Here is a 25,667-nt window from a genome sequence, read left to right on the forward strand (position 1 = left end):
GGAGACATGAATGACAGAGAACTGGAATCCTCGGGAGGCTTCTTCACTCAGCGTGTCTGGTGCCTGGGCTGTGATGACTTGAAAGCTGGGCTCAACTGGTGTTGTTGACTGAACAACTTACATACAGCTTCCCGGTGGCTTGGACTTCCCACATCAGGGCCTTTGTGTTCCATGAGTGGGTGTCTGGAGACCCAGCATTCCAGGAGAATTGGTCAGGAGCTGCTTGGCCTTTTCTGACCTGAATCTTGGTGGTGTTCCCTGTCACTTCCACTGTATGCTATTGGTTAGGAATGAATTTCCGAGGCCAGCCATATGTAAGAAGGATGAAATTAGACTATCTTCTCTTGGTGAGGTGTGCAAGGTCACTTTGCAGAAGGGCATGTGGGGGTGGAAAATAAAATAGTGACTATTTTTGAAAATACAGTCTTTCACGTTGTCTCTTGATCTTCAAATTCATATACCTGAGTGCCTGCTGAATACTGCCACTTGAATATCCCCATTGCTTAAAACAAGATACGTCCAAAATTTTCCTCCTCTTCTCCCATGCACCTTCACCCCAACTACTGCACAGGGAGAAAACTGTTTGGTGTCTAAATTAGTGGTACCTTTATTATCCAGTTAGGCAAGCCCCATCTTCTCTTCTTGCTCCTTCTCCTCCTAGATAAATGAGATTGTTTCATTGTTTTTCCTCCCACGATGTCCATGGAATCACATTTACTCATCCCTGGTGTCACAGCTTTTGTTCAAGCCATTATCTCTCTCTTCCGTAAATACTGTAACATTCTATTTAATGCCTGTATTTTTGTTTAATCCTTAACTGTTTGAAATGTGATGCTAAAGTCATAGGATTGGCTTTGAAAAAGTAAACCTAACAGAATATATATACTTTGTTATTTTTCAAAGTGATCCCTTACATTTACGTAGTATTTTAGAAATGTTTTGTTTAAAATTGCTTACATGTATAGTCATCTTTAGTCATTGTTGATCCAAATTACTGCTTTTAATTCTATATCATCTTTATAGTCTGGGTTACAGACTTCTTTCAGAATCTAATGAGAGTTACATACTTTTTCTAAAACACTGCTTGCAAACTGACAATTTGCCATGGTTTGCAGAAGCGCTGAAGTTAAGAACTTTTGTTTTGAGGTCACATACCATTCTTCATGCTTGGCTCCAAACCACTTGTGGTTAATTGGTGGTTAGAATTTGATTCCTTTTCTAGAGATTTTTTCCTTCTATGAGATTATTCATTTAAAAGAAGGAAGCAGGCAGGAAAGAACTGCAGGCAATGAATTCCACAAATATTTTTGAATACTGGCAGTATTATGATAATCGAAGCATAACCTCCCACAGTTACTGCTCTGAAGGAGACAGTACATTGGACGTGTAAGTTTTAATATGTTTATTACAAACTCTTCATTTGGCTTTGTCTTTCCTTAGATTGGGAGCTTCCCTTGTGGCTCAGATCGTAAAAAGTGTCTGCTTGCAATGCGGGAGATCCGGGTTTGATCCCTGAGTCGGGAAGATCCCCTGGAGAAGGAAATGGCAACCCACTCCAGTACTCTTGCCTGGAAAATCCCATGTATGGAGGAGCCTTGTAGGCTATAGTCCATGGGGTTGCAAAGAGTTGGACAAGATTGAACAACTTCATTTTCACTTTTCCTTAGATTGGGGCTTCCCTTGTGGCTCAGCTGGTAAAAAATCCACCTGCAATGTGGGAGACCCGGGTTCAACCCCTGGTTTGGGAATAACACCTGGAGAAGGGAAAAGCTACCCACTCCAGTATTCTGGCCTAGAGAACTTTATGGACTGTATAGTCCATGGGATCACAAAGAGTCAAACACAACTGAGCAACTTTCACTTCACTTCCTTAAATTATCAATTTGCTTTGAGTGAGTAAGTGCTGTTGCTCTGTAAGCAGTAAGACAGTGATGTCATGAGAAGTAAAGTGATGTCATGAGAGGTAGATGTAAATCACATGTATCATACATATGCATTTTAATAGAATTTCTTGAAATCTGTATAAATGTCATTTTGAAGTTTATATTGTACTGTCAGTGGGGGAAAAGAAAACTGCTCAGCAAGTTGATGAAAATCATATTATGAGACAGAATATTGAATATACTTCGGGAACCAGGTACATAACTTGCATGTGATCAGCTGTTTTTTTGTTTTTAATAAATCATTCTTTCCTGCTCATTAAACAAGTCCTGTGCCTTATTAACTGTTCTGGTAATTTAATATACTTTGTTTGCAGTAACTTAATGTACCCGAAAGGAGTAAAACTTGTGTTTCTTTTAAAATACTTTAAAATCTATACTTTTTATGCTAATTTACACTGACCTATTTCCTCCAATTTTTAACCTTTTCCTTCTATATATAATATGGTGGTTGTTTCTAAGGTTTTAGAAACATTGTATAAAAATGGTTGTGAAAGGATAGGGCAAGTTAATGGCTAGAGAGACAATGATTCCTGAAAGAATTTCAGTAATAAAGTGTTATGACTACATATTTAAAACAAACAAATCCAGCGTCTGGTTTTTGTCTTATTTCAGCTCAAGAGTGAGGACTTTTATTATCACGTCTGGTATTGTCTAGTTGCATCGTCTAGTGTTTCCAGAGCAATGTCAGAACTATTTTGCTGTTTGTGATCATCCTTGTAATGAGTCTGACTTTAATGGGAAAATGTTTCACAGTTAATTACCAAGTGGTTTTGAATTTGAGTATACTATTTCTTAATTTGATACTTTAGAATTTTGTTTCTTCTGGGTTTTTTTCCTTTAATAATTGAGAATTAATTAGTTTACAGTTGAGACTTGAACAGTGCAGATTTGAACTGCGTGAGTTCACATGTACATGGATATTTTTCAGTAGTAAATACTACAGTAGCACACAGTCCTTGGTAGGTTGAATCATGGATACAGAGGAACAGCAGAAGTGGAGGGCTGACTATAATTTAGCCTTCACCTTGTTCAAGGGTCAACTATACTTCTCGATTCTACTGTTGAAGGCCAACCTGAAGCAAACTCTCTTCAAGCCCTGATTCGTCAGAGAGGCAGTTTCCTTGAATGAGGTGTTACTAGGCATTTATTACAAGTTAAGAAATACGTTAGTCCATGTGAAACGTAATAGTGCTTATCCCATAATAAATACTCAATAACTATAGTTATTATTAATGGTATATTTGAATGCTTTTCTTACAAATTTCCTACAGGTTTAATCAATTAACCAGATTCCTCAATTATTAAATTTAAGGTTATTCTGTGACAGGTACAATTCCTCAAATTTACCTCATCTCTTAGGGATATAAACAGCAAAAGGGGAAATTTCCCATTAAATTGGGCATGTGTATGTTATAGTGCCTTGTATAGTCATAAGTAGAAAAATTGGTTAAATATCAACACATCTGTACATGATCAAGAATTTATAGCCCTGGCCTGATAATCGCCTTGAGATAATCCCAAGGGGGTATCTTGAGTTATTTTCCTCACCCACATGTGCCTTATATTTTGTCATTTGAATACAGTATACATATTATTCTGTTCTTAATATTAATGCCTCTGGTTAATGCAAATACCAACTTGACCCTCCTCCCCCAAGAAAAAACTACTTTGAGAAAAGGAAATGCTTTGAAAATTAGTAATCTGTAATTTGTACCTATTCTTGTGGTTGTTAATGTATGTTCTTCATAAGTCTTATAGAATTACATTATTTGTGTAAATTAATACATTTGGCAGCAATGGAGTTTTAATACCTAATTTTTTTTGAAATTGTATTCTTCCTGACATCTTGTAGAAGTTATAAATTAAAGCCTGTAATCAAATTAGTTAATGATCTTTCTCTTGTCAAGTTTTCTAATGTACACTTCTTTTCTTCCCCTGCCCCCAACCAGAGGAAATAAAAGCGGAAACTGAAAAGCAGAGGTTTGTGGGTTTTTTTTTCCTTCAGTAAAAATAATTTGCAAACTTATTAGTCTTGGCAAAATAATAATGTAATCATCTCTGTTTGGATGTGGCAGATTTTCTGTATGTGATCTTTATAATAAAATCAATTTTTAAAAAATGATTTTGAGAAATACTATAAACATACTTATAAATACAAAAAGATTTTATAAATAAGGGTATTTCTGAAATACCGTAAGATATGCTTTGTCTTTCCTTAAAGACTGATTCATGTTTAGAAAGATTACTAAATATTTAGTAACCTATATAATTTAAAAATTAATTGCTTAATTAAATAATTTTCTTGAGTTTAGTTATAGCTTTGATGACTAGCTTATGACCTGTAGCAAATCACTTAACTTCTCTGGGCTTTGGTTTCCTCATGAAATACGAGAAAATGAAGATTGGTTTAGCACAGTGCCTTTTAGAACTGGAATTAGAGTGAGACTATCATCAAGATGATGAATATGATATTCTAATCAAACTCTTCATTTTTCCTTTAGTCCTCCTCACGGAGAAGCAAAAGCTGGATCAAGCACCCTTCCACCAGTGAAATCAAAGACAAATTTTATTGAAGCAGACAAGTACTTCCTCCCCTTTGAATTGGCATGCCAGTCCAAATGTCCCCGCATAGTCAGTACATCTCTAGATTGTTTACAGGTATGTATAAAATGGCACTATGTAAAAACCCTCCAATTTGAATGTATTCCTATATATTATAGTTGATGAATAGCTCAGGCATTTTATGTGAAAGCCTTGATTATTCTTTTTGTGGTAAGAAACTAAATGGTTTCTTACACTCAAAGAAACAGTAGTTGCAAAAAGATGTTTCTAGGTTAAAGGTAATACAAATCATTAGTTAGCTTAGTGAGAGGCAGTGTTTTCTAAGGTTATTAATAATGAAAGTTAACCTGCTGGTGATTTTGCATATTTCATTATTTGCAGTGATTTTACTAGATGCTTGCTGTTTTATGTAAAGCAGTAGGTTAATATTAACAGTTCAATATTTATACTTACTACAAAACTTTAGCACTGACCTTTATTTATATCAGAAAATTCTTTTCTGTCTTCCTATTTTACTTAACACACACAAACATGCGTGTGTGCACGTGTGTATGCAGATTCTCTTAGATATTTGTGAGACAAACCTCCAGAGAGAGAGTCCTTCTCTTTTCAGGTATTTTCACTGTTTGGGGATTATACCTTTTAAACTAACAGTTGAGTGGAAAAGATCATATCCATATGATTTGTTGTTAAGATAGGTTAAGGATAAGTTCATTTGATTTGTGGCCTTGTTTTCTCTGAAAAATTAAAATTATAATATCTAAGGCCTTTCTTCCAGGGTTGTAATGGTAATGATACATGAACAAATCTGTGATACATTGTGGCCAGTGTGTGGAAATTGGGTTTCAGCATATTCACAGATCCAATTTGGAAACAGATTTGGGTCGTTTGAGTGTGTTAAGATAGCTTTCACAAAAGCAGTATCAGTAATGTTTGGATAGAAGGCAGTGAGTTGTTACAACTCATCAGAGACAAGTTCTAAGGCCTGCCTTTGTCAAAGCATTGCCCGATGGTTTTGTTATCATTATTTTGCTGTTTTTGTGATTATTACAAGTGTAAATGATTTCACATGTTTATAGCTAATAAAGCTTTCTTCAGGAAAAGTTGGTATAGCCTTGACTTTTACTATATCTTAATATTTTTGTGTAAAAAGTTTAACATATAATCAATTTGTATATTATAATTTTAATGTATTTTATTAGTGTATATGTGTGTGTTTGTGTGTGTGTGTGTGTATATACATATATATATATAAGCTTAATCAGGATCTTTATCTTCTTTCTTGGTTTCAGAAACTTATTGCTTATGGGCACTTGACTGGCAATGCTCCAGATAGTACAACACCAGGCAAAAAATTAATTGATAGAATTATTGAAACAATTTGTGGCTGTTTCCAAGGTCCTCAAACAGATGAAGGAGTTCAGTTACAAATAATAAAGGTAATTAATTATAAGAACTGAATTTGTTATTCATTATCTGTACTTTTTAAAATCAGAAGCCTTTTACCTTGACTTCCCTGGTGGCTCAGATGGTAAAGCATCTGCCTACAATGTGGGAGGCCCAAGTTTGATCCCTGGGTCGGGAAGATCCCCTGGAGAAGGGAATGGCAACCCACTCCAGTACTCTTACCTAGAAAATCCCATGGACGGAGGAGCGCGGTAGGCTGCAGTCCATGGAGTCACAAAGAGTCGGACATGACTGAGCGACTTCGCATTCACTTTTACCTTGAGAGCATTGGGAAAAGTCATTTTTTGTGCTTTCCAGATAAGATAAAGTTCATTTGGGCTTTTTAGATTCTATTTCAGGGGACTTTATTATTAGATACTGAGAGTTCACTAGGGGAAGACTCTTGTTTTGAAGGTCCCAGTTTAGGCCCCCACAATCTTCCAGAGCTTTTCAGTTTCTGGCATGATCTATGTTTTGAGTTTTAGGGTCCCATGTGAAGGTCCCGTGACCCTTCTAGTTTCTTCTTCTCCTGTCATACCCCTTGTAGTCTGCTTTCTAGTCCCAGGCTTCACCATGTGAAACACTTGTGCACCAGTTTCCCTGTTTCCCTTGCACCTGTCAGTCTGCTGAACCTGCTCGGGTAATCCTGTCCTAGGTTTGTGCTCTGATACACCTGGATCATTAAACTCCTTTAAAGAAAAATCACTCATTTGTGTTTTCAGTCTGCTATGTAGATACTCAGTTTTTAATGTTACTGCTAATAGCAGTGGTGGTATGTTGATTTGTCAGCAAAATTCTCTTGTACTATTAGTACTTTAGTTTACATGTATAATGTGTTTACGTGTGGTTATCACCCCTCTGAGCTTTTCAGTCTCATAGCAGCATTCTCTTCATAAATCATAAAATATCTTGATTCTAAAAAAGCCACCTAGTCTGGCCTCTCATTTGCAGCTTCATGTCAGCTGTGGTTTGTTTAGTATGTGCTCAGTGCTGACCTACATGGCACTGAACAGCACGTTAATGGAAGGACAAAGATACGAGTCCTTGCTTTTGAGAAGTTGAGTAACGTGTGACAGTACACATAAATTAAAGCTGTTCGTTTTATTGGAGGATTATTTAAATGTTTTATTTTAAAACAATTAAAACATTTATCTTCAACAATAACAACAGCACACTGAGTTCAGTCTAAAAGTTAGATCTCAGAAAAGTTTGAAAGTGAATAGGACGCTATATATTCTGTAAAGTTGATGTTTAGCTCAACAGATACATCATATGAAGCATATATCTGTGCTATACTATGACAGTATTAATGTTGTGCATTTTAGTAGACTAAAATATTTCTGTTAAAATGACACAGTTGATGATATATTTAAGGTAGGTAGAAACTCTTGTATACTTTACCTTAGAGTGGTAATGGTGTCTGAAAGTTAATTCTGATACAAAAATAGCCATGTATTATTGTGCTGAAACTCTGGATATGAAAAATTGCTTTATCTTAGTTTTTTTTTTTTTTTTTTTTTTTTTAAGGCTTTACTAACTGCAGTAACATCTCAACACATAGAAATTCATGAAGGAACTGTACTGCAAGCTGTGAGAACATGTTACAATATATATCTAGCAAGCAAAAATCTCATCAATCAGACAACAGCCAAAGCTACTCTTACTCAGATGTTAAATGTTATCTTTGCACGCATGGAAAACCAAGCAGTAAGTATTAAAAAATGAGAGAGATGGTATAGAACACCACAGGCATCAACTATAGAAAAGATTTTGAAAAAATTATAATAAAATCTTTTGTGACTGTGCAGAAAATATCTTTACAGTTTTATGTACTGGAGATCTGTGGTATTTTGTTTTGACTGGCTTACTGACTTGTTTGGTTTTGGATTAAAATGTTTTGTGTTTTTTTCTCATCACAAATAGAATTTGAAAGATAGAGACTGATTGGCATCATCCTGATGGAAGTGTTTATGAATTGATATTTTTATTGCTCTCAAGCTTAGATCAGTGAATATAGTTAGAAGTTACCTAGTGTGATCTATTCTTATAGAAAATTATTCATTGAGCCTTTAAAAAGTGAAATAAATTTCTGTAGTAATGGAATATATTTGGGAAGGAAAGTAAGAGACCAGTAGCTAGAGAATCTTTTTTAATTGTTTAGGTCTTCATAATTGAAAACCAACTTCTGACTTTTTATTTTGAACTGATTTTAAACTTAAAAATTACAGAGGTATTTACAGAGATTCTCTTTATTCTGCTTTTCTTAATACCGATATCTTGCATAATCATATTACAATGTTGGGAAACAGGAATTCACACTGGTATAATACTGTTAAGTACAGTAACCCTGATTACTTGCTTAAAGTGGTATCTTCCAGGTTCCTGTACTGAAAATTTATTCTTTTACATTTAATAAATATCTTGGAGATTCTTTCACACTCCCCCACACCCAATTTGAGTATCCCTCAGTAGATCTTGTTGGCAACAGTTATTACTGCAGTGTTTTCCTGGTACAGGTTTTTGTTTCTCTCTCCTTATATATTTATTAACCAGAGTTAATTCTCCTTTTGTATTTTTTCATTCAGTTTTTAATTTCTATCAGTCCGTATTCATGGGTGTTTATTCTGTGGCTTCTAATCTAATTCTGTTATTATTTTGTTGCCCCAAATATTCCAGCTTTGGCCTTCTGTCCTTTTTGACAAGCCCATGTCCTTTTTTGAGTACTTCTGGAATCTCAGGATATTCCAGGCTCATTTTGAATTTTTTCTGCTTTACGTCTGGAGTAGTAGACACATAAACAGGGAGCCCTGGCTCCTTTGAATGGTAATAGGAACCAAAGTCTGAGTGCTAGGTGTGTTCATTGCAGCTGGGTTGTTATTGCTTCCCTCTCAGTGGATTGAACTAGGAAATATATGTGTGCATACTAACTACCCGCCCTTCCCTACCTCCCCCACGTCTGTATGTGACTACCCATCCATATATATTAAAACTTATGTGTTCATACTGATACTTCTGATTCCAATACCACAGGGTTCATTGCAGCCTCCTCTCTTTATTTGTGACTTCTTCTCTCTATACAGTGAGATAAAAGGCTTTCATTTTCTGTGGTACATTATTTGTTCAGGCCTATTACATACATATGATAGTTTTTGAATTGCTGACTCATTCCACTGTGAGAAGCAAATTTACTGGGTACATTATAACATTTATATTTGTTTTTTTTGTTTGTTTTTTTTTTTGTCTTCAGCCTTATAGTATCTATCCATTTAGAATGGTTCCCAGAGTTACTTAGGTTAGTTCTTCTCTTCTCCATACTCTTCAATGGGATAATGTTATTACTTTATAATACAGTTAAGTTCATTTATTACTGCCTGTTTTCCATTTCAATACCCCTCACGTTCTGGTTTAATTGCTTGCTTATTTTTTAAGTAAATTAAACCCTACCGTGCCTTAAGAGTTAGAGATCTACAAAAGGTATTCTCATTCTTATCATGCCAGTCCTCTCCCTCATGCCTTTCCACCTCTTGGATGTAGCTCATCTCTATGGTTTTTGGTTTATCCTTCTGCATTTCTTGAGCACAAGAGAGCACATGTATGTATGGTTTCATGTATCACCTTTCTTACATGAAAGGTAGCATGCTGTATTAGTTATCTATCACTGCATAGCAGATCACCCCAAACTTCAGCTGCTTAAACCTCATAGTTTAGCTGCTCATCTCTTACAGTTTCTGAGGGTCCAGAACTCTAGTGTCTTAGCTGGTGGCTGTGGCTTGGATTTCACAAGAGGTTGCAGTTAGTTGGCTGTGTGGATCACAGTATTAACTGGGGATGGGGTTATTTAAAGCCTTTACTGGGCTAGAGAATGAGAAGAAAGAGAAACAAGGCAGAAGCCATTATACATTGTCTGTCTCATGATCTGAACTATCACCGAAACCACCCTGGCCTGGTGTGGGAGGAAACTCTACTGGGAAGAGAGGGTCGGAAATGGAGATGGTTGGTGGCCGTCCTAGGAAGACTGGCTTCCACACTGCTCTGGATACTCTTTCATACTTTACTTTTTTCAGGCAGCAGTATTTCCTGGAAAGCATTCCATGTCTGTCCTTAAAGAACTTCCTCATTCTTTTTGACAGATGGTATAGTACTCAAGGATGTACCATAGTCTATTCAGTCACTCTTCCTGTGTTTTAGATTATTAGCATTGGATTATTGCTCATATTTTACAACCACAAAAAATAGTTTTGCTGCTTTTTGAAGAACCACTACAATATTGTAAAGTAATTAGCCTCCAATTAAAATAAATAAATTTATATATAAAAAAAGAATGAGACTAACTTTATCACTTTTTAATGACTCGATCAGCAGATTATGCTGTTTTCTCTTTATGTTCTTGGCACTGTTCTTGTTCTCAGTTATACAGTGCTGGACAAAACCAGCACTGAATGACCATTACTCTCAAAGATCTTAAAATCTGTGAAACATAGAGGGAAAAGTGAGTCTTAAATAATCACACAAATATATAACTGAATTATGATAAAGGCTATGAACATGTGTCAAGTCATGAAACATATTTACTTCTGTGCTATGGATAATTAGAGAAAAGTAGGAAAGGGAAGAGAGTGAAAATTAAAGGGGGGACAGAGTGATTTTCCACATATGCTAAAATATTCTAAGCTGGATATATAATTCATTTATATATACTACTGATAACTTTTCCTCACCTTTCCAAATAAAATCACTATAAAGTGTTCAGTTCTAAAATTTGAAAGGAGAAAATGCTAGTTTCTTTCTCTAGAGTGGTCGTCTTCAACTGGAGGTGCCCAAAGCCACATTTGAGACACTTGCTGGGGTGAGTCATGACCTGTCATGGACTGGGATGTTGCTAAACTCAGTTCAGTACAGCAGCCAGTGTCCACCCCATCCCAACCCCACTCACATATAACAAAGGATTATCTGATCCAAATGTCAGTAGTACTGATAGTGAGAAATCCTGCTCTAGAAAGTGTGAGAGTATATAGAAAATGTTTAAAGGTTATTTTCAGGAACGTTTCTAGAGTTTATACAAGTCTAGGATAAGTAGAAAAAAGCTAGAATTCAATACTGTTCTTGTCTGTAGTTCCAAAACATGTGCTTGCCCTACTAAACCATGGTACAAATTAGCTGAGGTTAGGCTGAGGGTGAAATTGGACTGCAGGTCATAGGTTCCTCGCTGTTAATTTGGAAATTGACTTTCTCATAAATGGGCTAAAGCTTTGGTTTGAGAAGTCTCTTCTGATTGTGTGTGCAACTCGTCATGCCCATCAGTTTCCTTATCTGTAAAACAAGGGAGTTAGATGATGTAGATTATAAGTCTCTTACTACCTTTTGAGCATTAAAATATTTTAATTCAACTTTATAAATTCATATAACTAATTCTGATATTCCACATAAACTAGAATTTTTAATTTTTTAAATTAATTTTTATTGGAATATAGTTGCTTCACATGTTATGTTAATTTCTGCTGTACAACAAAGTGAATCAAAAAAAAAAAGAATATATATATATACACACACATATTCTCTCTTTTTTAGTTTTATGATACACATAACCTGGAATGTTACTAGGAGTATGAAATGTTCATATTTGACACTGTAAAGTATTTATCTTTGTGGAAATTAATTCTGTGAGAATGTTTCTTATTAGGTCATGAAGACCAAAAGAGATGTGTCTAAAAGCAATAAAGTGCTAAAAAATGAAACCCTGTGATCTTGATAATTACTGTGTTTAGCATCCTGTAAGGGAGCCAATTTTACATGTGGTATTATATACATAAAAACGACAGGTCTCCTAAAATAAAACTGGAACATTTATAGATAGTTTTTTCATTCTTTAAATGACTGATTGGTCAGAGGCATTTAAGTACTTACTGCCATTTTATTTATTCATTGTAATTTTATTATTTTTAATACATTTGACAAGGTGACAGAAGAACATACTACAGAAAGGTATTCACTGAAAAGTTCCCTCCACTTTTCCTAACTTCTGTCCCCTATAGATAACCATTGTTACTAGCTTCTTATATATATGTCTAGGTTTTGTTTCTGTATATATAAGTAAAAATGAATGTGTGTGTATTTTATTTCCCTGTCTACTTTTTTCCTCCCTTAGTGAAACTTTTATTTGATTTTAGGTTAAGTCTGCTTTTCTGTTGGCAACAATCTAGTTATCATCCTAAGGTTATTTTTTTTTAAATTGTTTTTTCTTTTAAGTAATACATTTACATCATTTAAACACCAAAAATACTGACAAGAGGACACAGTGAAAGACGTCCATCTCTGTTCTTATTGCCAAATACAGGAAATTATTTTCTTTCTTTGTAGTTGCAGGAAGCCAAACAAATGGAAAAAGAAAGGCATCGACAGCACCACCATCTGTTGCAGTCTCCAGTAAGCCATCATGAGCCTGAATCACCTCAACTCAGATACTTGCCACCTCAGACTGTTGATCACATACCCCAAGAACATGAAGGGGACCTTGATCCCCAGACAAATGATGTGGATAAAAGCCTTCAGGATGATACAGAGCCCGAAAATGGATCTGATATTTCCAGTGCAGAAAATGAACAGACTGAAGCCGATCAGGCAACTGCAGCTGAAAGTAATCTTTTTGAGAAAGGGTTTGCGGGGGTCGGGAGGGTGGCATGGAGTGTGTATTAAGGGAAGAATGTAGGAAGGCAGTTCTGGTAAAGAAATGTGAAAAGAGTAATATGACCTAATGCATATCGGACACATTGTGGTAACTGTGGACTTCTTCCAGCCTAGTCGGTAAAGTTAATTTTACTTCAGCCCATACAACATCTATTAGTGATATTATGCATTCATTAGTATCTCACAAGCAGGATGATTTACAGATAGGTTTGGAGGAGATATGTTGCTAAAGAGGGTCATAAATGTCTGTGAACATGTTATGTAGGCACTTCAGGTTTCTTAAAATTAGTTTATAGCAAACAGGAGACCTATTTATTTGTAAGGTTTTCTGGAATGTGACTGAGAATTTTAGGACATCGTTTTAAATTCACAAAATACTGTTGTCAAAAGAGTACTGAAATTAAATATGAAAAGAAATCTTTTGAGTAACCACCTGACATATAAAAATACTTATTTTTAAATCCTGACATGTAATAGTCAATGATATTTAGATATTCTCTGGCAGTGTTTTTTCTAAGTATACTTATTTATAAGAAAAAGGTTACAAGATTACAAAAATTAAACTATATTCATTTATATTACAAATTTTCTCTAAAAATAATCACATGCAATCAGTTTTCCTCTCAAACATTGTTCTCAGCTTTAGCTATTCTATAAAATTGCCAGGCAGTGAGTTTCTTCCCTTCATCCCTCCTTAGCTTGGTGTCAAAAAATGATGGAAATTGTTACCTTTCCAATAGAGTTAGGATGGTTAGGGTTTAGTTACAGTTCATCTGAATTCTGTTTTTACTTGCCTTTGAGGAAAATCTTCTATAGTATATTTTCAGCTCTTGACTTTTTTAAACCACATCTTTTCTGTAACTGTGGCATGAACATTGGCAGTGGCGTGAATAAGTGGCTTTTTACTCTCTCGTGCTTTATTTAGTGTTTATTTTAAAAGGGACACTTTTGGTAAACCAAGCATTCTCAGTACTCATGCTAATAGTGAATCCACACTGCCTATAATATGATTTACGTTTTTCTAGTCTGCCCTTGATAAAATTTCCCCTTCTTTCACTGTAAGCTTATAAAGGGACTGATTCAAAGAGCTGATCTATAAGAAAGCTGCAACTTTATTTATTCTTCTATTTCTTCATCCATGCATTCAGCACACATTGATTTCACATACTATGTCCCAGGCACTGTGCTAGGAACTGGAGTTAAAAAGCTGATAAAGGTGTAGCCATTGCTCTTAGGGTATCCATCATCTGCCTGGAAGGTCAGGCATGTATAAATGAGTTATACCCTGCAGGTGACATGCATGAGATAATTCTGTCGAGGAAAGTTAGGAGGTACTTTTGTAGAGAAAGTGATGTTTTAGCTGGATCTTGTTCAGGTAAAGGTAGGAGTTGACTGGCTAGAAAATTTAGGAAGTTTTCTAACAGAAAAAACAACATAGGCTGAGACCCAAGGAATGGAAGCACCTACTGTGTAGTAGACACCACTGTAGGTGCTTTCAGGATGCAGAGCTACAAATACAACATAATTCCTGCATCATATTGTGATTACTTTGAATTTAAAGGTGTTTTTCTCCCTATAGCTATATAAATGAAAATTTTGCCTGTGAGCCATTGGTTCAGAGTGCATGCTCTGGAGTGGGGTCACCTGCTTTGAATCACATCTCTGACACTTCCTGGCTGTGTGACTTCGGCCATAACAGTTAACTTCTGCAATGGTTTCCCATGTGTAATAAATATTACTTTAATCTATTTCTGTCAAATGACTTAAAAGAGAATTGACTTCTGATTCACTAATCATTTTGTGCAAAATTTAGTGACTATATTTAGTTACATTGAAACTATTACTTTTTAGACTCTTGGTAATAATTTTAGCCAAGTAGAGTGCAGAAACACACACCTTAAGAGTGATGGAAAGATTATCTCTCAAGACATTTATGTTTTTATTCCACGGAAGAATCTAAATGCTGTTGTATTGAATTTTTTGTAAAGTTACTGACTTGACATGCTTATTTATCAAATTTCTTCTGTAACATTCAGTATTTTGCAGAATGCAGCAAACAGTAGATTAGGAGCAGTGAACAGTAGGAAGAACGGACTTCTGGAAGCCAGAGTTATAAGTAGTGGTTCTTTATTGTAGGGTGAGTGGAGATCAGGGAATGTAGACAGTAGCACTGTCGGCTTGCATGCGGTCTGAGGCCATTTGGTATAGGGCAGTGGCTCCCAGAACAGGATCCCAGTTCCCAAAGCATCATAAAGTGCTGGTTGAGCCTTCCGGAGATATTTTCAGCATTTCAGAAAACCCAGTGGAAATCCTATTTTTATCTGCAATAGTCTTTACAGGCTCACCAGTTATATCAAGTTTTATTAGTTTCTTGTGTGTTCAGAATTTCTGATTGGCAGTTATATCTGTTTTCAATTACTGTTAAATTGAGGGATGGATTCTTTTTTACTTATTAAATTTAGTATTAATAAAACTAAATTGGATATGTGGAGTCTGTTGGGGAAGAAATAGTAAGGAAGGGCCCAGATAGCCTTGTCTCTGTTTCTTCAGTGACCTTGTTACATTAGAGCACAGTAATAAGCTTGTTGTTATTGGTGGGCCTCATTAATCAAAACAAGATTTAATTACATTTAATATTATTTGATTAGCATGTGGGACATGTTAGAAATGTTTCCTTCAGAATACTTTAAAATTTTTTGATTTTTAAAGGATTATGTAATCTATAGGATTAATCTAAAGGATTAATCTTCTAGAAAACTTGAAGTTGAATAATTAATATTAATAGCTTGTCAAATGAATCATTTTTGAAGTTGACTTGAAATTATAAAACATTTAAAAATATGGTTTGGTTAAAATATTGAAGATTTAAAGAATAATTGCATCTACTTTCATATATCTATTTGATTTTTTCTTTTATTCTTAATTTCTTAGATTTTTTCCATTATAAATGTTTAGTAAAAATTTCCAAAAAGCTAAAATGATATTTTCTTAAATTTTTTTCTCTTTTAAAGCATTGTCTAAAAATGATATATTATATGATGGAGAAAACCATGACTGTGAGGAAAAGCCACAGGACATTGTACAGAGCATTGTAGAAGAAATGGTGAACATCGTTGTTGGAGGTAGTGTATCTGACTTGAAATTAATTTATTCTGTCTTATGTTTTATCTAAGAGTGGAGACAGTTTTTATAATGTGTGGAACAAAAAAGGCTAAAATTGTATGTAGAAAAAATTTTTAAGTGTCTTTGCTTATAAAAGAGTAGTTCCTTTTTTTCCAGTTTCAGTGATAATTTTTAAAAAAGTAAAAATCCACTATTTCCACTGCATTTAAAAAAGTTGATACCGTTTTATTATTATTTTTTGTTTGGTGGGATACAGGCAGGGTATATTCTTCATCCTCCTAAATATGCTAAACTTTATAAATTAGAAACTGTTTAAATTTATTTGGTTTTTAGTATTTTATATCTTTGAAAAAATTGTGATTTCTTATACCTTTATTATTATGACTAAGTCATAATATAGGGTATAGGGTCAAGTCCTACCATGTGGATTGTATTATAAAACTTTTTTAAAGTTTCTTAGGAATTTCACTCACTTTTTTTGTAAATAATATTATAGATTTATAGATAGCATTAGATTCAAGACCAATCCATTGAAGCTTATTTAATTCTTGTATCTTGCATAGGACTAAGCACAGTACCTTGCTACAGATGCTCTAGAAATATAATTAAATGTACAGTATGGCTCTTGAATGACAATAGTACTATTTCAGCCATACCTGATTTCAATTTGTAGCATCATTTCTAATAATATATTTCCTTCTTTAGTTTGAACATTTGAAGCACATATTCATCTGATTGCATTTTAATTTTTCATACATCTTTTCATTCAACAAATACTTAAGCAGCTCATAAAATTTCATGGTTCTGTTCAGTTCAGTTGCTCAGTTGAGTCTGACTCTTTGCGACCCCATGGACTGTAGCACGCCAGGCCTCCCTGTCCTTCACTAACTCCAGGAGTTTAACCAAACTCATGTCCATTGAGTCGGTGATGCAATCCAACCATCTCATCCTCTGTCGTCCACTTCTCCTCCCACCTTCAGTCTTTCCCAGCATCAGGGTCTTTTCAAATGAGTCAGTTCTTCACGTCAGGTGGCCAAAGTATTGGAGTTTCATCTTCAGCATCAGTCCTTCCAATGAATATTCAGGACTGATTATTTAGGATGGACTAGTTGCGCAATCCAAGGGAATCTCAAGAGTCTTCTCCAACACCACAGTTTAAAAGCATCAGTTCTTCACTGCTCAGCTTTCTTTACACTCCAACTCGCACATCCATACATGACTACTGGAAAAACCGTAGTGTTGACTAGGTAGGCATTTGTTGGCAAAGTAATGTCTCTAGTTTTTAACATTCTATCTAGGTTGGTCATAACTTTTCTTCCAAGGAGCAAGCATCTTTTAATTTCATGGCTGCAGTCATCATCTGCAGTGATTTTGGAGCCCCCCAAAATAGAGTCTATCCCTGTTTCTTTTGTTTCCTCATCTATTTGCCATGAAGTGATGGGACCAGATGCCATGAACTTAGTTTTCTGAATGTTGAGCTTTAAGCCAACTTTTTCACTCTCCTCTTTCCGTTTCATCAAGAGGCTCTTTAGTTCTTCTTCACTTTCTGCCATAAGGGTGATGTCATCTGCATATCTGAGGTTATTGATATTTCTCCTAGCAATCTTGATTCCAGCTTCTGCTTCCTCCAGCCCAGCGTTTCTCATGATGTACTCTGCATATAAGCTAAATAAGCAGGCTGACAATATACAGCCTTGATGTACTCCTTTCCCAATTTGGAACCAGTCTGTTGTTCCATGTCCAGTACTAACTGTTGCTTCCTGACCTGCATACAGATTTCTCACGAGGCAGGTCAGATGGTCTGGTATTCCCATCTCTTTCAGAATTTTCCACAGTTTATTGTGATCCGCACAGTCAAAGGCTTTGGCATAGTCAGTGAAGCAGAAGTAGGTGTTTTTCTGGAACTCTCTTGCTTCTTCCATGATCCAGCAGATGTTGGCAATTTGATCTCTGGTTCCTCTGCCTTTTCTAAATCCAGCTTGAACATTGGGAAGTTCATAGTTCACATATTGCTGAAGCCTGGCTTGGAGAATTTTGAGCATTATTTTGCTAGTGTGTGAGATGAGTGCAATTGTGCAGTAGTTTGAGTGTTGTTTGGCATCACCTTTCTTTGGGATTGGAATGAAAACTGCCCTTTTCCAGTCCTGTGGCCACTGCTGAGTTTTTCAAATTTGCTGGCATATTGAGTATAGCACTTTCACAGCATCATCTTTTAGGATTTGAAATAGCTCAACTGGAATTCCACCACCTCCACTAGCTTTGTTCATAGTGATGCTTCCTAAGGCCCATTTGACTTCGCATTGCAGGATGTCTGGCTCTAGGTTGGTGATCACACCATCGTGATTATCTGGGTCTTGAAGCTCTTTTTTGTACAGTTCTTCTGTGTATCTTTGCCACCTTTTTTTTAACATCTTCTGCTTCTGTTAGGTCCATACCATTTCTGTCCTTTACTGTGCCCATCTTTGCATGAAATGTTCCCTTGGTATCTCTAATTTTCTTGAAGAGATCTCTAGTCTTTCCCATTCTGTTATTTTCCTCTATTTCTTTGCACTGATCGCTGAGGAAGGCTTTCTTATCTCTGCTTGCTATTCTTGGGAACTCTGCATTCAAATGGGTATATCTTTCCTTTTCTCCTTTGCCTTTCGCTTCTCTTCTTTTCATAGCTGTTTGTAAGGCCTTCCTAGACAACCATTTTGACTTTCTTTTTCTTGGCGGTGGTCTTGATCACTGCCTCCTGTACAATGTCATGAACCTCTGTCCATAATTCTTCAGGCACTCTGTCTGTCAGATCTAATCCCTTGAGTCTATTTGTCACTTTTCACTGTATAGTCATAAGGGATTTGATTTAGGTCATACTTGAATGGTCTAGTCGTTTTCCCTACTTTCTTCAATTTAAGTCTGAATTTGGCAATAAAGAGTTCATGTTCTGAGCCACAGTCAGCTCCTGGTCATGTTTTTGCTGACTGTATAGAGGTTCTCCATTTTTGGCTGCAAAAAATATAATCAGTCTGATTCGGTATTGACCATCTGGTGATGTCCATGTGTAGAGTCTTCTCTTGTGTTGTTGGAAGAGGTTGTTTGCAATGACCAGTGAGTTCTCTTGGCAAAACTCTATTAGCCTTTGCCCTGCTTCATTCTGTACTTCAAGGCCAAATTTTGCCTGTTACTCCAGGTGTTTCTTGACTTGCTACTTTTGCATTCCAGTCCATTCATAAGCCCTTTTGGAGGAGGTCATCATTACCCTACCATAAAGCCACCAGAACTGACACAGGACTGGGGAAACAGACTCTGGGAGGGCACACACAGAACCTTGTGCACACCAGGACCCAGGAGAAAGGAGCAGTGACCCCACAAGGGACTGACCCAGACTTGCCCGTGAGTGTCCTGGAGTCTGTGGTGGAAGCGTGAGTCAGTGGTGGCATGGCTCTGTAGGGAGATACAAAAGTTTATCTGAAATAGACCATGCTCTGAAGGAAAAAGGTTCTGGAGTGTAGGAATGTAAGATAAGTGTCATTAGAAAGAAACAGCTAAAATCCTATTAAATTCAGAAAAAAGGAATGGTTATTTCTAGCTGGAATTATACAGGAAGGCTTCATATAGGAGGTGACACTGGAACTTAGACTCTATGGATTTATGCAGGTGTAGGGAGTGGTGTTTGATGGTTGGACACTGTTCATGATGGTGTGGGGAGTGGTGGTGATGGTTTTACACTGTTGGCTAAAGTCTGGAGAGAATGACTTGGGAATCAGCAGGCATTGGTTTGGGTAAGGTGGAGAGGATGTTGTGTCATATGGTAGAAAATAAGTTTGAAATAGTTAGGAGCCAACCAAAGGTTGGCGACTTCCTTGGTGGCTCAGACAGTAAAGCATCTGCCTACAATGCGGGAGACCTGGGTTTGATCCCTGGGTCGGAAAGATCCCCTGGAGAAGGAAATGGCAACCCACTCCAATATTCTTGACTGGAAAATCCCATGGACGGAGGAGCCTGGTTGGCTACTGTCCATGGGGTCGCAAAGAGTCGGACACGACTGGGTGGTTTCACTTAAGCGACTCCCTTAACCAATGATTGGTTATACATTCCAGGCTTAGGATTTTGGATTTTGTCCTAGGGCAAAATAAAATTACCACTGAAGATTTTAGAACTAAGAAATGAACTTATCAGAATAACATTCTAAGAAGCTAAGTGGAGAAATAGAAAGTTATAAAAGATCAGTGTGTAGTAATCTAAAATTAAATAGGACAGTAACAGTGGAAATGGAGAGGAAAAACTGAATGAGAAGTGAGATAATAGATGTTGAATCAAGAAGAGCTTGCAGATGATTGACACCTAGGTGAAAGAGAAAATGAAGTGTCAGGAATTCCCAGGATTACCTAAGGATGTGGTGATTCGCTAGCAGGACACATGGCGCTCATCATATAGTAACATTCAGCACTATGATTTATGACATGTCACAGTATGAGGCAAAATCATCAAAGGGGAAAGGTGTGCAGAGCAAAGTCTGAGGAAGTCAGGTGCACATTTCCAGGAGTCCTCTCCCAGTGAAGCTGCCTGAGAAACTTAATTCCTCCAACACTGAACTGAGAAGTGTTGTCTACCTGGGTAGGTCCCTAGAGACTGGAGTGCCCAGAGTTTTTACTGGGGCCTGGTCCTGTAGGCACCCTCAAGCTGCATATTCCTAGATTCCAGATTCCCAGAGAGAACACTGGTGTTACAGGATAAACAACATTATTTGCACAAACTGTTGGGGCACAGTGAGCCACTTCAGTAGTTCTGGGGATGGTAGAAACCCTTCTGAAGTACAAGTTCTGAGGTTCCAGCTATGGGTCAACCTTGCAAGCGGGGCTTTCTGAGCGTAGGCAGTCTCAGGCCTGCTATATTAATATTAGCTCTTCCTGCTCAAGCAGTCGCCCAGTTTTGAGCCTAAATGGTTAAGTAGGTGGTAGAATTATTGACAGAATTGTTGAAGTGGAGGTTGCCATGAGGAAAAAGGGACTAATTTTTATTTTGACATTGAACTTGACCTTCAGGCGTGCCATTCATGTGAAAATGTTCATGAAATATATAATGGAAATATAACACCTGCCTTGATACCTCTTAGAACTCTGGCCTGAGAGATATCAAGCGGGTGTTATAGGTGGGAGTCATTCTGTTAAAATTAGTACTTGAAGTAGATTACCAAACAGAAAGGTGTAGAAGCAAAGGAGACAGCATGGTCTTAGGGGGTATGAATTTTTCCCTGAAAAACCATGAACTTATAAAAGATGAAAGAAAGAGCATTAGGTACCCATGCATTGTTTTAAAGTCTCATCATGTATATTAGGAGTTGGAAGACTGATCTGTGGACCAAATTTGATCCATCACCTATTTTTGTAAATAAAGTGGCATTGGAATACAGTCATGCTCATTTGTCTATATATTGCCTATAGTGGCTGCCTTTGCACTACAAAAGTAAATTTGAGTAGTGGCAACAAAGATCATATGGCCAACAAAGCCTAAATGTTTATTGTCTGGCTCTTTACCTGAAACACTTGCTAGTTTCTAATACATATGAACACAGACTGTGAAGTGAAAAATTTTTCCCTTGTTTTGCTTTTTTTATTTAGAAAGTTTTCAAACTTTTTAGTTCAATGAACAGTACAGTGAAAGCTGTATGTGCTTTGATAGGGCACTAATTAACAATTTTGCTACATTTTTAAAATTGTCTTTAAATAGACCTGTGTGTGTGTGTCTTTGCTGAACTATTTGAGAATTGCCTGTATACAACATGCTACTTTCACCCTAAATAACTCAGCATATATCTTCTAAGAATAAGGGCATTCTCATACACGACCACAATTCCATTTTTACACCTAGCAAAAACAACACTCTTTTAAGAATATCTAATATAAAATTTAAAAATGTTCCCAGTTGTCCCCAAATGTGTTTCTTAATGTCCTTTTTTTTTTTTCTAGTCCAGGACATATTCTAGGGACACTCGCTGCATTTGATTTTTCTCTTGGGTCTCGTTAGTTTAGAACAAGTCCTCTTGGCTTTTTCTCATCTTTCATAACATGTATTTTTAAGAGTATAATATTGTCTTGTAGACTGTTCCACATTTTTAATTGATCTGATAGTTTCCTTATTTTGATTTAGAGTAAATATATTTGGCAGAATACTGCATTGGTAATATTGGTATATTACATCATATAAATTGGTACATAATGAAGTTACCAGCTGTTGATATGTTTAGATTACTTGGTAAAGATAGTGACCACCAGCTCTCTTCACTATAAGGGAACCTTTTTCCCTTTATCATTAATAAGTAATCTGAGAGTGACACTTTGAGATCATATGAAGATACATTCACTTAGTGGCTTTAAAATCAGTGTAGTGATTTCATAATTCTAATAAATTAACATCTTTCTGTGAGAGCATCTCCCTTTAAAAAAAATACTGTGAGCTCATAAATTCTTCTATTGTTCAGTGTGTTGTAATTCTTTACCGTCAGGAATCCCTTCAGGGTAATTCTCATGTCCTTTTGATGTGATTGCATTGCTCTTTGAGCAGATTACTTAATTTGAAATCCCAGATTTATCCTAAATGTATCTATTGGTGTTTTCTATACAGTTACATTGAGCTATTTATTCTTATCCAGTGTTGAATTGCTCTGACAGTCTTTCCTAATTTCCGTCATTTTGTCTTACGATTCTGTATTCAGAGAGAATGTTACAGGGGCTTTCCAGTACTTTATTCATCAACGTCCATTCTGCTGCTTTTCATATTTTTGTATTTCAGTAATTTTGTTTTTGTCTCAAAGAATCCTGTTTTTCTTGAGCTTCTTTTTTCATAGCACTTTGTTCCTGTTTGATACAGTATTCTTTTACATATATCTGGGAGTACTAATTAAAATTGTTCCAGCTATAAAATCTCTCTCACCAGGAAACCCATTTGCTCAGAGTGCTGACCTTTGTCCTTACTTTTGGTCTACAGACTTTGCATTTCTGTCTATTTGGAGACTAGAAAGACTAGGAACCCTCCTCCACTGTTGGTGGGAATTTTAATTTTTAAAAGCCACTATGTAGAACAGTATGGAGGTTCCTGAAAACACACACACAAAAAAGACTAGAAAGGGTAGATTAAAGAGCTTTCTCAGTCATTTTGTGTGCTCTGTTTCCAGTTCTCATGAGGCTTTCCTCTCCAGAATTTGCGAGCTGACTGTGATCCAAAGGCAGACCTTGTTTCCCAGCTGAGAACTAATCATAAGAAGCACAGGCCTCCCCTAAGCGAGTGTGGTGTAGTGGTCCTTGGGCTGTGCTGTAAGCACAAACTTAAGCCAGGTGAAGCTTAGGATAAATGCTCTTTGAACATTTCATAAATTCTAGACTTGGAGTCGGGGGTGTTCTTCCAACTTGTTGGTTTGTTCCCATCCTTTGCCAGGAAGTCTTAGGCTGCCTTCCTTCAGTTAGGGCTTTATTTAGCATTAGTTAAGCAGAAACAGTTAGAATGGAAGCACAGAACTTGTAGGAGATTTCACTGCTTTACCAGGTTGGTTTTCCCTCTGTTTATTGCAGCGCTCTGAGTGAGCTGGGATACTGCTCTCTCCCTACTACCTTCTTCTTAGGTTATAAGACCTACTATGCAATTCCTGCTCTTCAGTTAACAGGCTGATTTCTAATACCTTCTCCATGATAATGGCTGCGGACAGCTCTTCTGGTAGACACTGGCATGGTTCCCCAGGATTCCCCTCCTACCCTATAGCCCTTGGCCTTCTTTCTATCTAGGCTTCAGAGTTTATTGGAACCCACATGGCGCAATTCAGCAACCTCTCAGGTAGCTCTGTCCTTTGTACGTGTTCAGTCGCAGGCTTTTGACGTTGGCTTTTCCATTAATATGAACCTATCTTTTTTTTGGAGGGGGTCATGTTATGTATGTGGCTTGTGGAATCTTAATTCCATGACCAAGGATTGAACCCAGGCCTCCAGTAGTGAAAACACTGAGTCCTAACCACTGGACCACCAAGGAATTCCCAGAAACTCTTCTTAACCTTTAGGAATTCTTTCAAGATTTTGATCTCTTGATTGTATCTTCCTTAGTTTTCCAGTGCTACTAAAGACAATTTTTCCTATTTATATTTTTTCCTAGGAATTTCAGTGAGATTTATGAAAGGAGAAGATATATTAGTGGGCTTAGCTCACCACCTTGTAAATAGAAGTCTGCACTAATTGTTTAGGGAACAATTAGAGGGAGAATTAGAGGAAAAACATAGAGAATAATAATATCTGTTAAGTGCTTTCCTTGTATCCTTAATGATTTTATGTGTTTTACTTGTGTTTATTTATGTAATCCTCCCAGACTTGGAGATGTTTAGATACTGTTATGATTCCCTTTTTTACACATGAGAAAATTGAAGCACTGGGAGATTGGTAACCTGTAAGAAGTGGTAAAGTGAAGACTCCAATCCAAGCATGTCTGGCTTCAAAGCTTGACAATAAAAGAATGTTTTCAGTTCTTTCAAGAAATTTCCTAAGAAGGAAGGTATTATCAGTGATTATTAATTCCTTTAGAAATTTGATTAAAAAGAAAAATAGACAGTAGCTGGTATGTGGCAAGAGTTGAAGGAAGATCATGTTTTTACAGTGTAAAGACTTGAGTGTGTTGGTTGAGTATTGGGGAAGATCCAGTTATGTGCACAAATTGAAACCGTAATATTACAAGAAAATATTCGGGGAGAAACGTACTACTAAATTAGGCAAGAAGAGATGAATTTTTGAGGCTGAATGAATGGTGTGCCAGGTACAAATATGAAGGAATGTTTTTTTCCCTGAAATGAGAGGGAAGGAAAAGATGATTGTTGATGTTAAGGAACTTTCTGGTGGGGTGAGGAAGAGTGAATTAAGTTAAATTATCTACTTAGCTAGGTAGAAAGTCTAAGTTATTTACTAAGGGAAGGGCAGAAAAAAAAAGTTTGGAGTAAGTGCTTTGGGAAACAATTACCAGTTTCTGATAATCATTATTAAATTTTTTGTGCCTTCTTCCAGGGAGTTCTTTATAAATTCCTCATCTGGTTTTCCATATATATATATATATATATATATATATATATATATATATATAATTCTTTACATATATATAGAAAGCCATAATAGTATTTAGTGTGGCAGACATTAGCGTATTACCAGGTACACTCCTTTCATTACCCAGATCAGTTAAAAAAAAAATTGGGCACATGTTATCAATTATCAACAAAATTAATAATAGCTACCACTAATTGAGAACCAGTTGTGTTCTTTTTGTATTGTGCATGTGTGTGTTTGTTGGTGTTCCTCACAGACATTGTTATAGACATTGTTATCTTCGTTACTTAAAAAACTGAGGCAAAAGAAGATGAAATGACAAGTAACTTATCCAGTTAAATGGTAGTGACATGGGTGAAACAAGGGTCTTTCATGTTCCGAAATCTGTGTTCCTTCTAGTCATTGTATTTCCCTTATGCTAGCCTATAGCTTCTTTTACTTGGTAGCATGAAAGGAGTGGTTCTTTGCCAGACAGCTACTGAGTTATGACCACAGACATGTATGTGTTCCTTTTTTTATTCGTATTCTTTGCCATTATGATTTATTACAAGATACTGAATATAGTTGCTGGGCTATACAGTAGGATCTTGTTGTTTATTCATTCTATATATTGATATAACATTAATAGTTTACATCTTCTAAACCCAACTCCCAGTGCGTCCCTCCCCTGTATCCCCTACTCCTGTAACCATAAGCCTGTTCTCTATGTCTGTGGGTCTTTTCCTGTTTGTGTCGTATTTTAGATCCCACATAAAAGTGATGCCATGTAGTATTTTTCTTTCTCTTTCTAAAGACTTCATTTAAGTATGATAATCTCTAGGTCCTATGTTACATCAAAGGGCATTATTTCATTCTT

The 25,667-nt window shown here is 36.3% G+C and overlaps 1 protein-coding gene across 2 annotated transcripts in view; it reads left to right on the top strand.

Annotated features, from left to right (window-relative positions):
* ARFGEF1 (ARF guanine nucleotide exchange factor 1) overlaps nt 1-25,667 on the top strand; it is a 131,313-nt gene that overhangs the window by 44,094 nt on the left and 61,552 nt on the right. For both annotated transcript variants that reach the window (XM_005892930.2, XM_070382300.1), the window contains exons 2-7: nt 3,893-3,923; nt 4,445-4,601; nt 5,798-5,944; nt 7,479-7,658; nt 12,309-12,585; nt 15,647-15,757. In XM_005892930.2, the coding sequence (XP_005892992.2) occupies nt 3,893-3,923; nt 4,445-4,601; nt 5,798-5,944; nt 7,479-7,658; nt 12,309-12,585; nt 15,647-15,757 (903 nt within the window). The remainder of the gene's footprint in view (nt 1-3,892; nt 3,924-4,444; nt 4,602-5,797; nt 5,945-7,478; nt 7,659-12,308; nt 12,586-15,646; nt 15,758-25,667) is intronic.

Source organism: Bos mutus, chromosome 14, assembly GCF_027580195.1.
Source record: "Bos mutus isolate GX-2022 chromosome 14, NWIPB_WYAK_1.1, whole genome shotgun sequence".
Taxonomy (NCBI): domain Eukaryota; kingdom Metazoa; phylum Chordata; class Mammalia; order Artiodactyla; family Bovidae; genus Bos; species Bos mutus.